This window comes from Megalops cyprinoides, chromosome 22 (assembly GCF_013368585.1).
Source record: "Megalops cyprinoides isolate fMegCyp1 chromosome 22, fMegCyp1.pri, whole genome shotgun sequence".
NCBI classification, from domain to species: domain Eukaryota; kingdom Metazoa; phylum Chordata; class Actinopteri; order Elopiformes; family Megalopidae; genus Megalops; species Megalops cyprinoides.
The window spans coordinates 18,445,337-18,460,708 of NC_050604.1; the positions used below are offsets into that span (position 1 = coordinate 18,445,337).

At 41.1% G+C, this 15,372-nt stretch overlaps 1 protein-coding gene across 4 annotated transcripts in view; it reads left to right on the forward strand.

Moving 5' to 3' along the window:
- The first annotated feature begins 1,319 nt into the window (after positions 1-1,319).
- tapt1b (transmembrane anterior posterior transformation 1b) overlaps positions 1,320-15,372 on the forward strand; it is a 42,098-nt gene continuing 28,045 nt past the window's right edge. For all 4 annotated transcript variants that reach the window (XM_036516967.1, XM_036516969.1, XM_036516968.1 and 1 more), the window contains exons 1-2: positions 1,320-1,518; positions 10,812-10,942. In XM_036516967.1, the coding sequence (XP_036372860.1) occupies positions 1,329-1,518; positions 10,812-10,942 (321 nt within the window). In that variant the 5' untranslated portion in view covers positions 1,320-1,328. The remainder of the gene's footprint in view (positions 1,519-10,811; positions 10,943-15,372) is intronic.

Consider the following 15,372-nt stretch of genomic DNA (forward strand, 5'->3'; position numbering starts at 1 on the left):
GAATGTTAATCTTATGCCCCAGGTCTGATGTGGACATTACTCTCATTATCACATTGCATTATTGTCATTTAGCAGACACTCTTATCCAGAGTGACTTACATAGGTCACAGTTTTACATGTTATGCATTTATATATTTACTGCGGCAATTGTAGGTTAAGCACTTTGCCCAAGGGTACAGCAATGGGGAATCGAACCAGCAATCTTTTGGTTAAAAGCCCTGTTCTTTACCACTACACCACACTGCTGCCTACAAGCTGAGATTCTCTGCCCCTTTTTAAATAACTCTACTAAATGTACATCATTATGTGCTTTGTAAAATGTCACTGTGGTTAATTTCAACTCTTTCACAAAAATCATTGCTTATGCCAATGGAAAGCAACGGTGAGTTTATTAGATTACACTGTTTTGACCAGAAATATGTGATGTCGATTGTCAGGGGAGAGGGGTCAGGTTTTGTGCCATCACAAACTCTTTGTGCTCTCATAAAGTGACCTTGACTCCCCCATCTGACTTGGATTAGCTGAAAAATGCAGAACATGCGTTAGCTGCAATAGCCCCACTGTTCGCACGGAATCTCTCTATGGCACAGTTGATATGTGGCTACACATGGGCTTTGAGATTTCTGTCATAGCTGAAATTTATATTTTGCAATCAGTTTCTTTAGCTTGGTGCTTTGTCACCACACGTTTACCATAAACGCATTATTGTTTCTGTTATTTAAAATAACTAACCAAAGAAATAATTATTTGGGGTTTGGTTCATTTGTCAAATTTGACAAACCAAACCCAAATTTAACTCAGTTCTACACACTGTAATCTTTAGGATGTTGATCATTCATTTCGCAGCTTTCAAAAGTAGCCTACTGCAATTTGATACAGTACGGGATAACCGCCCTTACTCAAGGGTACAAAAATAGTCTCACCAAAGATTCAAATTTGATTGGTTCCCTTATGCATAGTAAGACTACAACAGTTAGAGTAACAGTTTAATCGCCACACATTTAAGAGCTTGAATTAACATTCAAATATATTCAGTATTTGTGGCGGAGTTCACAAAGTCCCCACAGGTACCTGCCTCGTAAAAGCACATGTTTACATCTAACGCATTTCACTATGTTTTACTTTCAAATCGCATCATGAATCGTGTAACTGTGCACGATATAAATAGAGTACCGAGGTACTTTATTTAAAAAATTGTTTACGTCATCAGGGAAAGCGAAACACTGTGGGGCGTCATGGGATTTAGAGTTTCTCGTCGGTTCCTCAGTGTGGAGTGATGACGTTTCGTTTGTATATTGTGTCAGTGTTGCTGCTGCGACTGAGCGAAGATGGCGGATTCGGTGGCAGCTGGGCTGGGAGAGGAAAAGGAGACGGAAAACGAGGACAAGGAGAAGGAGAAACTAACAGGGAGCAGCAAAACAAAGTCGGAGAAAAACAGCACCGCGTCGGAGGTCACGGAAACTCTCGGGTTTTATGAGAGAAACGCTGGCAAGAAAGACAAACAGAGGAATCTCTCTGGTGAGTAGTTGCTAGCTGGCTGACCCAGTAGCAGCTAGTTTATGCACACATTGCTTCATCTGACAGCTAGCTGGCTAGCCCTGTCTAGTTGCTTCTGGACGGTGCAAAGGCCTGTTTAAAGTAAGGACGCTTAGCTGATGGTGAGCATGGCCACTTCGCTTCGTTTTGGCCAGCGATTTAGCTTGTTTCGTACGTCGTTAAGCGAGCTAACAGTATGTCACTTTCTAAAAGAACAATCAGTTTGAGAGTAGCTAGCTAGCTCACGGTAGGGTGCTGGGTGGCGGGGAGGATTTTAATGTCAGGAGTAGCTAGCCGGTCGAGTAATTAGCAACCCGCAGATGTAATTTACCATAAGCCAGTTATCTAGTTATGTGCATCGTATATTGTCACAACGGGTGAATTAGGAGTCTCAGTTTAATGATTTGTCATTACTCCTATTTGACCTCCCGGCTGGCTAGCTAGCTGCCTGCGAAAGATGTTTCCATGTCTAAGTGGCAGCCAGACTAGTCCTCTAGACTAGCTATTCTAGCGAATTGTCGCTAACTCGTACTAACTAGCAACTAACTGACACTGTGCATTCTACTTAGAATCAAGTACATGAGTGTTTTTTTTTTATCAGCTAGCAGTTTTATTAGGTCAATAGTTAACATTAGCTGTTCTGCATCGCTAATTGCTAACCTCCGTTTGCGGTGGATGGTCGTTGTGTAGCTCTGCTGCGATGTAGCCAACTGCGAACGACTTTATAAGCAGAGCTGTAGGTATCACCTGGCTAGCTAACTGGCTATCAGTCAGTTCACTAGTAGACTAACTTGCAACCCAACTAGTTTCATTGCTAGGGTAGGTTGTGTACAATACATTGTGCAGCTTGCTTGCCAATTTGCGTGCTAGCTGAGTAGTTAGTTAACGTTACCTGGCTGTGTAGGTGTATGATGCTAGACTGACTTAAGTAAGTAACGTCAGCAAGTCACATAGCCGTCTAGCTGATAACTCTGCTATATATTTACCGCGTCGTTTCGAGTAGCACCTATTAGCATGTGTTCGCTGTAACCAGGCAACTGTGCAGCAGACTATCGAGTTAACTACATCTCTAGGGAATTGCGAAAATACGAGCGCAGAATGATTGCCTGGTTTAGCGTGTGGTTAGATAGTCAGCAAGCTGCGCAGTGTAGCAACGATAGGGTCATATCAGGCTACTTGCCTATTGCGTCTTTGAGGTTAATTACTACCTAAACCACAATGCACTGCGAATATTCTCACTGTTATGGCAAAGCGTTCAGTTGAATTAGCTAGCGATGGATGAGCTAATAATTACGTTCAGAATTGCACGTGTAGATTGTTGATATTGTAGATTTCAACATTTGAATCTAGAGTAAAGTAGTCTTGCACGCCCTCAGTTTTATATCGGCGCTTGATAGGTCTTGTAACACACAGAACGGTCGTTTCCTGTCTGAGGCTGTGTGAAAACGAAAGAGGTAGGTTAGTACCCTCCCTGACAGGGATGAAAAATATCCTAGTGGCCCCAACACACACATGGCTGCAGCTTTGCCACCAACTGTACTTGGTTTCATAATTTACCTGCAACAGTGGTCTCATGAGACCACTGTTGCAGTGGCCTTATGAGTCATTATAATAAGGCATCTGTTTGAAAGGGTAGTGTTAGTTGGAGGAACAAAAGATTTTCATTTTCATCTGTAGAAAGAGTGAAAGCTAATCCAACCTTGTCTGCACTTGGCTCGTAAGACCTATGCAAAGCCTCATTCATGCTCTTAAGTATGTAAAGGGAGCTTGTCACTGACTCTCAGTGCTATCCATGCTGGTTTGAGAGGTCAGTTTAGCTAATAAGCAGCTTTGAAGCCACTGTATGAGTCTTTCCCTTACATTATTTCATGCTAGCTGATATTAATTTCTGGCATTATGTACAACAGAAGACTGAACTCTAGGGTGTGGTCTCCATACTTATACAGTAAATAGTCTCACTTCCTTTAAAATTCAGCTGATCATAATTGTTGCAGAGCTTTATTAATAATGACAGGGATGATGTGGAATAAAAAGATTGAGGTTGCTTACAGTTAGCTGATATTGTGGAAATGGTCAAACAAGCATTTATCATTTAGCATTTATCCTGAAATGGTTATGAGCCACAGAGGGTGACTTTACAGTGTATTGGGTAAATGAAGATCAGTGGTGTTCGTTAGCCTGCTGAAGGTTTGTGAAGTTTCAGAACAGGCTTGAGAATAGGGTGTAGGGATGTGGTGCTGATGGCTTTGCTTGGTATGAGCAAAGGCAACCCTTTAAAATATACATACTGATTCTGAAGTAATAAAGATACACATTTGTTGTATGTGTCTGTCTGTACTTTACGGTAGATAGACAAGAAAACATTTTTTGTGATATGAGCATTTACTGTTGTAAATACTACCAAAGTTGGGACTAGAACATAATATAACATATTACCAAGTTCGGTTCATAGTCACAGTATCAAAATATTTTTGTTATTTAGTTTGCTTGAACATATAATGACATATCATCCTCTGTCTCAGGCATAGTCTGTAGCTAATTCCGTAGGATGATTTATGAACTATCTCATACAATAAGCGTATGTGAAATTCTGAACGTGGAAATGAAGTGTCGAATTCTACGTTTAAACTTGTTTGACATTTGAAACATGAAACCGTGGCCCATGGGAAGGTATTAAACATCTATCGAAGATCTAATGGCATGAAGCTGGCTATGAATAGAGCTGTAACAGACAATGCCGTGAAATTATGGACACAAGTTGTCATCGGCTCAGATGGTGGTTAAAAGTCAGTACCTGACTTCGGAAAGCCGGGAACGGCGTTGAGCGGAGCATGCAATTATTATTGCTCTAACAGGAAGCAGACGGGAGCTTACCGAAGGGTCCCCGCCCTACCGGTCCTCTCAGACAATTCTTTGTTCTGCCAAATCTGCCACATGTTATCTGTGAGCCTGGAAGATGGGGTGGAAGAATAGTACAGAAGAAAAGTAAAATATGAAATCTTCCTGAAACTATATTCTTTGCATAAAATGTCCCAGGGTATGCGTTCAGTTCTCTAATTTCGGTCTTCAAAGAGGTCACTTTTTTGTGTATAGCAATCGCACGGAAAGGACAGTAAAACGGCCAATCTGAATGTCAGAGGAAAAGGAAATGGGTCAAGAAAACTGAGCTGCAATAAAGCGAACAAGCAAGTAAAATGCTGTCACTGAGGCTCGATATCAACACATTTACTTGGCTGTGTGTTTGTGTTGGCTTATATATAACCCACCTCTGATAACTGGACACTTTGATGTAACATTCTACAGTGCAGATGGCCTGTTGCTTTTAACTGATCTTTTATGTGACCCCATACCATTTATTTATCCTGCTTGTTCACCATTCGGTTTCTCTGCTGCCATCTTGGTACATCTTGTTGTGTGTTTTTGGTTCCCTTAATTTGTCTTATTTTATTTTGAGGATCACATTCTACACATTAGAAAGCATCACAACGGGCCCATTCACTGATTATTGTTTGGTAGGGGAGAGCTTCCTTACACCTGCAGTTTTCAAAGTGGTGGTGTTAAAACTTAAGGGGAAGTTTCATGGGCGTAGAAGCAGGAAAAGCAATCAGAGCTGTTTTTATTGGCATAAGAAATCTGACACTATTCCAGAGTGCCTTTTTAGGTATAGCCTTTAATTAAACTACTTGGAAAAAAAAAACAGAGCATTAAATTACCTCATCATACAGGTATTTATTAATAACCCAACTGACGAAAAATGAAACATTAACTTACATTTATTCATTTGGCAGACGCTTTTATCCAAAGCGATTTACATAGGTTACAGCTCCTTACAATGTTATCCATTTATACAGCTGGATATTTACTGAGGCAATTGTTGGTTAAGTACCTTGCCCAAGGGTACAGCAGCAGTGTCCCAGCGAGGAGCGAACCGGCAACCTTTCGGTTACGAGTCCTGCTCCTTAACCACTATGCTACACTGATGCCCACTTGATGGATGATTACTGTTGAAATATTTTATTATTAGCTTGAATATAGCACTCATGGCTGCAAGTTTCAGATATTTGAAATGAACCTCCTACCTGGCCATTGTAGGGTTTCAGACACACAGAATCAACAAAGGACCCGAGCCTGTTACGTATGTGCAGCAGCAGTAATTTTTGGGGATATAATTTGCATTGATCTCCAATAATGCTTGTTTGCACAGTTTTTAAGTTAGTTTAGTGGTTAAAGTAGTAGTCATTAGGTTTATTTGATTAACCACTGGTTTTTATAAAAATGTGTCAACACTCTTAGACAAAGGGACAAGTCTGATGTGATGTCTTGTGTAAGTTGTAAGTGTAAGTTTAAAAAAAGAGAACCATTTTTAGCAAAAGTTGATCATTCAGACTTTTTTACGGTTCAGAAATAAAAAAGATTGAATGCCAGAAAGCTTAGATCAGGTGGCCATGGTTGAGCTGTCACGTGACCGAAGGGTAAGGATAGTTGCTTTCTCATGCAGAACGCCAAGTACTGCGTGCTACTCAAAGCCACACTGCATTCCCTGCTAGTGGAGTCCAAGTTAGTCATATTGTGAAGCCGTGAATAATCCCAGATTGAAAAATTAATTATAACAAGGAAGTTGCATTTCAGAAAATGTAGTCTGTTCTTCTGTGGTTAGGGGCTTCTGTTATTGTAGCTTGTTCCTTTATGACGAAAATGTTTTATTGTTTGTTTCAGTCTTAGACCTGCCTCTCTCTTTCTCACCGTCTGTTCTCTCCTCTCCCACTTTCTTTAAGTCCGCACCTCTCCTGCTCTCTGTCTGCCCCTCTCTCCTCTCCTCGTGACTCTTTATCGTCTTCCCCTTGTCCCTCTATCTCCTCCCTCTGTCTCGTGTTATCTCTCACTCTTTTCTCCCCTTCCGTCTTTCATTTCTTCTTTCCTACTGTGTGCCACTCCCCGTGTCATCCTTCCCTTCCTCTCCTCTCCCTCTCCTTTGTAGGTGTAATTCTGTCCCTGCTCATGCCAGTCTGGCAGGATGGAGCTGGCCTGGGTTCCCACGCTGTCTGTTGTGGTTGGGACGGTGTCGAAATAACAGTGTATGCAAAATGGGAAGAGGGAGGGTCACCTCAGGCGCCCTGTGTGACCTCACCCTTAGGGATGAAGAACAAGGAGCAAACACATTCGTAATAAGCAGCAGATAAAAAAGCGTTGCCTGTCTTCTTTTGAGTCAGCCGAAATGCGTCTGTGCTCTGCATCCAGATACCCTCCGCAGAGCCATCCTGCACTTCTCTGCTTATGAAATGAGCACAAGACCATCTGGGTATTCTCATTGCTTCCAAAATAAATCAGAGAGGCGCAGAAGCTTTGTGAATTCAGGCTGGGCAGCGGTTTTCATTGATGAAACAGGGTTATTAGTCTGTTATCTTTTTGAAAACACACAAATCATCCCAGTCAGATTCACTGAGCCCTGATTGTTTCCTTGCTAATTGGATGATTTCCAGCCCCCCATTGAATTTATTTTCCCACAGACCTGATAGAAAAATCAATTTTTTGGGGCGGCAGCAACAGCGGGCTTAAATCCAGTTTGAAACGACTGCTTTTCAAGGCCAACTAATTACTTTAGCCTCAATTTCCCCAATCCAGTACAAGGCACGGAACATGAATGGGAAACAAAACATGTTTCATGAGTCAAGTGAGGATATTTTCTCCCTCTCCAGAATGTAGAAGTTTTGGAGGACAAAAAGAAATGGAGTAAAGAGAGCTTCCAGCTGTTTATCCAAAGAAAAATCAACCAGAGCGGGGGCTATGACGAAATTTACACGAAGGAAGCGTGTTTGAATAAAGGTTTATAAATCAGGCTTTTAAGGTCGGTTGATTTGCGGTATGCCTGCTACATCCAGCTAAGCACTTTCCCCGGGGGGGAAACTCTGTCAACTCTATTTCCATCCTCACTTAAGATGTAGATGCTAAAAATCATTGTAAGGCAAAGTATTGATAATTCATAGATTGTAGCCTTTGGTGACCTTTAAAGAAGCCACGTACCCTTATGAGTGACTGTTTATACAGGGTGTTTTATAGCGGTGTATGTGAAGGCTAGACGCTGACTTTCCATAATCTGCAACTTTGCTGATTCAGGTCAAACGCAGGGAGGAAATGTATTTATCAAAGGCCCCCATCTTTTCACACCCCCTCCTGAATTATGCGGATTTTGGCAGACTCTTTAAACAGGGATGATAAAGCATGTCTTTTTTTTAGAGAGCTGTTCAATTGACTGAAGTTTTACTTGAAAATGAAGTTCATATCCAGTCCAGGTAGGAGTGTCCGATAGGAGTATATTTCTTCAAGGTGTGTCTAAACATGCTATACAACACAGTATATATAGATAATTAAACTCAAAACTAAAATCAAAACATATCAACAAATACATCCAGGAATATATGTTGTCAAAAGATTTTGTGAAGCTTATAGATTGTCAGCGGTGTATTTTTGTGAAAATACGGCAATATTTTAGATGGGGACTGGGAGTGTTTTGAATTGAACATTACTGAGGACTTGCCATTTGTAATTATTCTTCATACAGTGTCACCCGGGGGTCGTGTAAATGTATGCAATACCAGCCAGAACCACCTGATGTCGCCAGAACTTCAATGAGCATTTTAATACTTAAATACATGACAGTGTTTGATACAAGCCAATTTGTCAGTGTTTTTAAAGTACTTCTCTGTATACATTTTGCAGCTATCACAGCAAGCAACAACCATAGCTAGACCAGTTGGCTCTGCTGCTGTGTCCTTCTAGTTGTTGTCACTAGTTGTCCCTGGAATCATAATAAAGGGGCTCTGGCCAAGTCATGGTATGGCATGGCTTCAAGCAACTAATCAGGCATGGTTTCCACACATAATTAGCCAGAGGCATGTCTGAAACTGCCTATGTGTTGATTGACACAAATAATTATCTTTTTAGAAGCACAGATGAATGTGGACAGAAATGCATGCACATAAAATAAACACAAACAGATAAATATTTGTATAATATATATATGTCTATACAGATATAATTATATACTTGCTTATTTAGATATTTTTAAACATTACAGGTTTGATGCTTGTGCAAGACCTTAAGAGTTTTATTTAAAAATAATGGCAAATTATTGCACAGTAAATTTGTCAGAACTGCTTAATCTGCCAGATGATATAAATTTGTAATGTAAAAGAGCACAGATTTGCCAGCAGTTTCCCTTTTTGCAGTAAAGTCAGGAATCTGCAGGCACTGGAGCAGTACTGAGACACCAGCCTCTGCTGGCAAAGGCAGCCCTTTCTGACATTGATTGAACTCTGTGCAGATAAGCAAAGGGATTAGGATTTCTCTGATCGGCAGTTTAATCTGTGTCCACTTAAGAGTATATTGATTAGACGACAGTGTCTTGTAAATCAGTGTTACCCAAGTGTTTAGGGGATCTTGGATTAAACAAGAGCAGACAGAAGATATTCTCTCCGTTTTGATTGGCTTTCAGCACACACATGACTGATTAGCAGCTGTTCGTGTAGAAGAGGAGTACTCCTGTGTTCTCACACTGCACTTTAGTTTGGCAGTGTGAAGTACCTACCTCTCCATCAGCTGACTGCACAGGTTTCAGTGAGGTTTCATTCAGCTAATGTGCTGATTTGTTATTACGGCCTCCCTCCTATCAAGATGGCTGCATTACATTGCATTATTGTCATTTAGAAGACGCTCTTATCCAGAGGGATTTACATAGGTTACAAGTTTTACATGTCGTCCGTTTGTAGAGCTGGAGATTTACGGAGGAAATTGTGGGTTAAGTATCTTGCCCAAGGGTACTGTAGCAGTGTCCCAGCGGGGAATCAAACCAGCAGCCTTTCGGTTACGAATCCTGCTCTTTACCACTATGCTACGCTGCTAGTCTGGAGCAGCACAGGAGTATGAATTCACACAGCACTACATGTAGGCAGAGATTAGAATGTTGCATGCTGCTGGTGACCGTTGTATTCTGTTGGTGTTAACAAGAGCTAGTTCCTCTCCATAATTTGAAAACTTTGCCTTGAAAATTGCCATTCCTGTCCACTTAGCATCTAAGGAGAAAACACTAATGGGGAACTTTGGTAAGCTACATGGGATTCATTTGAAGTTTAGCTTATAAAACCTTGAGTAAAGTACAGTATGAATACCTTTCTGAAATGTATACACCTTAGAGCATTGAGCCTTACCATTTATGAAACCGTTATTGGAAGTACTTGGGCCTGTGACAGCATCTGCACTTTAGAGAACATTCCTAAGTGCCCTTTAACTCTAGCAGTGTTACCAAAGCTACCCCGCTGTGGTCTCAAGGCCAGACTGTCTTTCCAAGAGTAAGACCCATATTTTCATATTTGCTCCGCACGCTTTAATGAGTTTCCTGGACAGCAGCTCGCATCAGGTTCCCAGAGCTGGAGGTCGATATTAATATTTACACTTCTTCTAAGACAAATATGTCTGGGATGGGACAACTGCCCTGTGCTGTTTGCATTCTCAAGGACTTTCCGAGAGGGCGAAAACTCTGAGGCCATGTTAAAAAAACAGCAGGCTGATAATCAAGCCGGCACAGACTGCCCTCAGACCTCTATACACCTGTATAGTAATTCTTTGTGTGCAGCATTTGACTTTTTGCAGGGGAATGTTCTTGAATGGAATGAAACTACACAAAATGATCAGCCTTTCTCTTGCTCAGTGGGTAGGCCTGTATGTTAGTCTGGTGTTTTCTCTGAGTGATGTAACTGAAGTTTGACTGAAATATTAACAAAAGCATTATGCATTCATATCTTCAAAAGTAAGCATACTGGTATAACTAAGCTAAAAAAGCAGATCCATATTATAAGGTCATATACTTATGGGAGATGTTGTTGTCCAAATGAATGCCTCACCTCTGGTATGTTTCAGGACTTGTGAAATTGGGGGTAAATCACTGATACATTGATAACTACTAAGAAACATTTAAAACTCTGAAAACAAACTCAGGAAATTAATCTGACAGTTTTTAACAGTTATTTGGCTAGGTGGTATGGAAACACAGCTAGGCAAGCCACTTAGTTTTTAGGCTAGTGCTTAGGGGCCTGCTACCTGTACTTTGTCCTGGGTTGTCATTGAATAGCCCTTTAACCATGCACAGAGGTTAACATGGTGTAAGCAGCAATGACAATAGCGTGTGATTTTTGTGCACCGTGGTGAATGGCTTTATGTTTCGTGTTATTGTTATGTAACATGTTGTTTTTTTTTTTTTTTCTTTCCTTCTTCAAATGCAGATCTCTCGCTGGTTCGTTTCATTAGCGCCGAGCTGACGAGGGGGTACTTTCTGGAACACAATGAGGCAAAGTACACAGAGCGGAGAGAGAGGGTGTACACGTGCCTGCGGATCCCCAGAGAGCTGGAAAAGGTGGGACCCGGTCTCCTCTGTGCGGTGTCACTGTCCGGGGGAAGCTTCCTCACAAAGCGAGACGACCCAGCCCCTGAATCAGGGTCAGCCCGGGGCATGCAGAGCTAGCTAATGCAGTACGGAAGGGGCTCTCTCATTACATTACATTACATTACGTTACATTACATTACATTACATTACAGACGCTCTTATTCGGAGCAACTTCCAGCACAAAAACTGGAAGTGGCTGAATTAGCATTCAATCACATTGGCTGGTCAAAACTTCACACCAGACTATAATACCTGTAGTACACTATAATACCTGTAGTATAATACCTGTAGTACATCTGTCCCACAATCCCTCAGGAACACAACGATACGATCATTCATGAATGCACATGCCCGAAGATCTGAGGGGTTTTTGGAATAGAGTTACTTGTTGTAAGTTTTGGCAAAGAATAGTAAGTGTAGTTAATATTTATCTACCTGGCAGGTGGCCTTGTACAGCATGACTTTTTACATATTAAGGTAGACATAGCAGACAGGCTGATAGATAGGACTCCATTATAAACATCAGATCACTCTGTTTTGGGCTGTGTGTATGTCTGGCTCTTACGTAATGTAAGAAAGGTGATTTTTTATTGGTGCATCATATGAATTTTATTTGTTTACAACCCTTGGCCCAGTACATCCTTAACCTCATTGGCCAGAAATGTAATTTCATTTCACTTCCTCCTTCCTGGAAAGATGATACAGTGCATTTCAGCAGGCCAGCTACTGTCAGCACATGGAACCAGGCTGATAGCACCTGAAATTGTGTGCAGATTTTGATGAAGTCCTCACTGGAGGTCTCATTGAATATGGTAGTTATTTGAATAACTGGGCATCAGGAGGGCCATTTGCCGCAGTTCTGAATGGGCATGCATGTCACCTTTTAGCCTCAGCTTTCGGTGATTCAACATTTATGCTAAAATTTTTGAAATGTAGGCCTAACTACAGTCTGAATGAGACAATAAAGTTACATTGGACACAGTATTGGAATTTATCCTATGATCTTTAAGGCAAATTTCCCTCAATTGCTAAAAACCTTTTACACTACCATAGTAGAAGCTCTCTATGAAAGAGGTCATGTGGGCTAGTAGTTTACATATACATTATTGATTTTTATATAAGCTGTTGCTTAACAAAGAAGAAATATACCCCAGAAAAGGCATTTTTCAGATATGAAATTCAGATTTGGCGTAGTGTGTATTTGACATTCGAATAAAAGACTAAGAAGCATAACTGAAAAGCAGAATCACAATCCAACATTATAGCTGTATTTCATTCACCCTTTGTTTGTTAAGGGCAGAGTTGTGAAAGTATTTTTAGCCTGTTGTTTTCCAAGCTAAGTATCCAAAAGAGGGTTTCCCAGGCTGAGTACTCACAAGATCGGCCTGGTCACATATCGCAGTGCCGTGGTCATCAGGCAGAGGGTGCTGTTGCATTGCTCAAGTGACACTAGGCGGTCCGTTGATATGTATTTATACATCTTTAATGTGTTTTAGTGTTTCAATTCAATTCAATTTTATTTGTATAGCGCTTTTTACAACACAAATTGTCACAAAGCAGCTTTACATTGGATACAAACGGAGAACAGTGATAAGTGGACGTTAAGTGTGGGAATGGAAACAAAAAAAAATGTCTTGTCATCCAGTATTTACACTTGCATAAAATTTCACCAATTTTACTTACATCTGCATTATATGAATGCTTGCCCTTTAAACAATAATAAAAATAGATTGCCGGGCAGATGGTAAAGCAGATACAATATGGTTGTGGTGAGAGTGCTCAATTGCCGTAGTGCTGCCATCTTGTGGCAGGGAGGCGTAGGGGTGACTGTTCTGAACAGAATTCATGTGCTTTTTGCACTGACTTCGCCTGCATATGCAGAGATGATGGCAACATAATTTGTACCTGCAGACAATATTTTAAAATTTATACACATAGTCTGGCAGCTATTGTTTTCCTTTATCTTGAATTTACCCCAATTGCTATAAAAGCACCCAAAGCAAGAATTAATAATTGTAAATATTGTCTTGGTTTGCTCTGACAAAAGCCACAGGTATGTTCCTGTTAGACCTAGTTTGATTTATTCATAACCTAATTTGGTATTGTCATCTTCCTTAGTTTAAACATGATTCCTAAACAACAAAAATAATCAGATGAGGGGAACACCTGGTTTACTCCACATAGTAACTGAGGTAGTAAGGGGTTTTTCATTTCACTCCGCTCAGTGTGACATGAGCTCGGAGACGTGACAGAGTGCCTTCTAACCTGCTGAAACAGCCGTGCCTGTCATGGAAGCCCCCTCTTCATCTTCCTGCAGCATGCTGCTATTCTTAGAAAAAGGATGCCTTGCATCGTAATGAGGCCGCAATCTAGGCACACTGTCCGCGCATGCAAAGCTCGTTTGCGTTGTAAACAGAAAACTTCGCTCATAGCCGTCCTCTTTTCCTTTGCGCCAAATTTGAACCCAAATAACTTCCAGTTCATGTTGTGACACTGGATGTAGATGATCTACTGAGAATATCTTGTTTTTCAGTGTGTTTATTGCTGGGTAACCGCCAGTTTCCCCTATTTACTTGACTGTAACCGCGTGCCGATGACATGGTGACCATTAGGCTGACACCTCAGCTGTTGTTCAGCAGAATATCGACTTGCACTTGAGCTTGTTGGATGTGTACATGTTCGTGCGCACGTGTGCATGTGTTTGTCTGTCTGGCATCTTACCTATAACAGTTTGGTAGCTATCTGTTGTAGTAGCCACTGAAATAGCCAGTTAGCCACCTAGAATGATTCTGATTGATGATGCTCAATGATTCTGAAGATAATTTACTGTGCTAATGTTAATAAACACAGCCGCTCTCTTTGTGCTGGAAGTGTTTTTTAAGGTTAGTGCGGGAGACCTGACTGCATTAATAGCTAATTGTTGTGAAGCAGTGAATGTGAAAAGAGTAGTTTTTATTCTGACAATAAAATGGACATAGTTAAGGGAAGAAAAGTCTTTTGCAGGTTGAAGCATGTGTACAGAAAACTCTCCAACAAGCATATTTTCTTTCGATATACATGTCAAAGGATAATACCTAATCAACTTTTCAGCTAATGCTTACAAATAAGTCAACTGATCACCACAGCTAGTTGCATGTGATTATGTCTGTGGCCAGTTGTTATCTGTACCCATACGGTCGCCTGCAAAGAGAGGGGAGTCTGTAGCTTCCTCAGCTGAAAATGTGCCTTTCTGGGGCGGGTTATCCTCAGACCACCTCTGCTTTCCATTAATAATGAACCCAGAGGCTCACAAGAACAGAGTGTGTAATGATGCATTTCGAGGAGCGATATTTCCTTACACTTTCTGCAGCCCTTTCAAAGTGCTCTCTTGGTTGCGACTGCCGTCCTGTTACTCAAGTCGAGGCTGAGCAATTAAGTGCCCGCAACAAGACTGCGTCACCACGAATGGGAGAGCTCAAGGCAAAGACATGACAGGCCAATGAAAAGGCTACTTAGCCCCAAACAAAGCAGATTCTTGGGATTCTTCCTACCCCACCTCCGTGTGGGCTCCAGGAAGTAGCTCCATTACTGCTGAGGTCATGGTGGATGTCCTGACTGAAATGCAGCACTGAGCGGGTAAACACCAGAAACATGATCGGCCTCCGACGCCACATTCTCTTCACAAAGGTATTGATGTGTGTGTGTGTGTGTGTGTGTGTGTGTGTGTGTGTGTGTGTGTGTGTGTGTGCGCGCACGGACGTGTGTGTGTGTGTGTGTGTGTGTGTGTGTGTGTGTGTGTGTGTGCGTGCACAGACATGTGCGTTTGTATGTGTATGTTTGTGTGTGTCATCCTCAACTATTTGTTTACTTCTTTCTTGTCTTGAGATTGCAGTCTCAACATATGTTTCATTATTGACCATAGAAATGGCTCGTCCATCAAGAGGGTTTACTTGACGATCCCTGAGGTATATGATAAAAATAACTGCAGAGGAAACCTTTAGCCTAAAGCATCAGTTCTTTCCTTTAGGTTTGCTTTTGTTTGTGTTTTCACACTGGTCACATTCAGTTTTTAAAATAAACAGCCTACAGACTGTAAATACATGTTAATATCATAATACATGAATATGAATAAATACATAAATATATATTTAAGCAAGTGACAAACAGAACTATTTGACATTAGTTTTAAAATTAACAAAGACACTAAGAAAAATTAAAGTATGAACAAACCTCAGTGTCAGTGTCCATCTGATTAAATCTATAATGAGGCTCATTGTCTGAAGCCCTGAGTAGGTTTGGAAATGAGGCATTGTCTACCCTCCAGCAGGAGTGCTATAGTGTGCGTGCTTTCTTTTGTTCGGACACTTTTTTATTATTTAATTGGTCCAAAATTGTGGAAAATAAGACAATTTTCCCTGTGG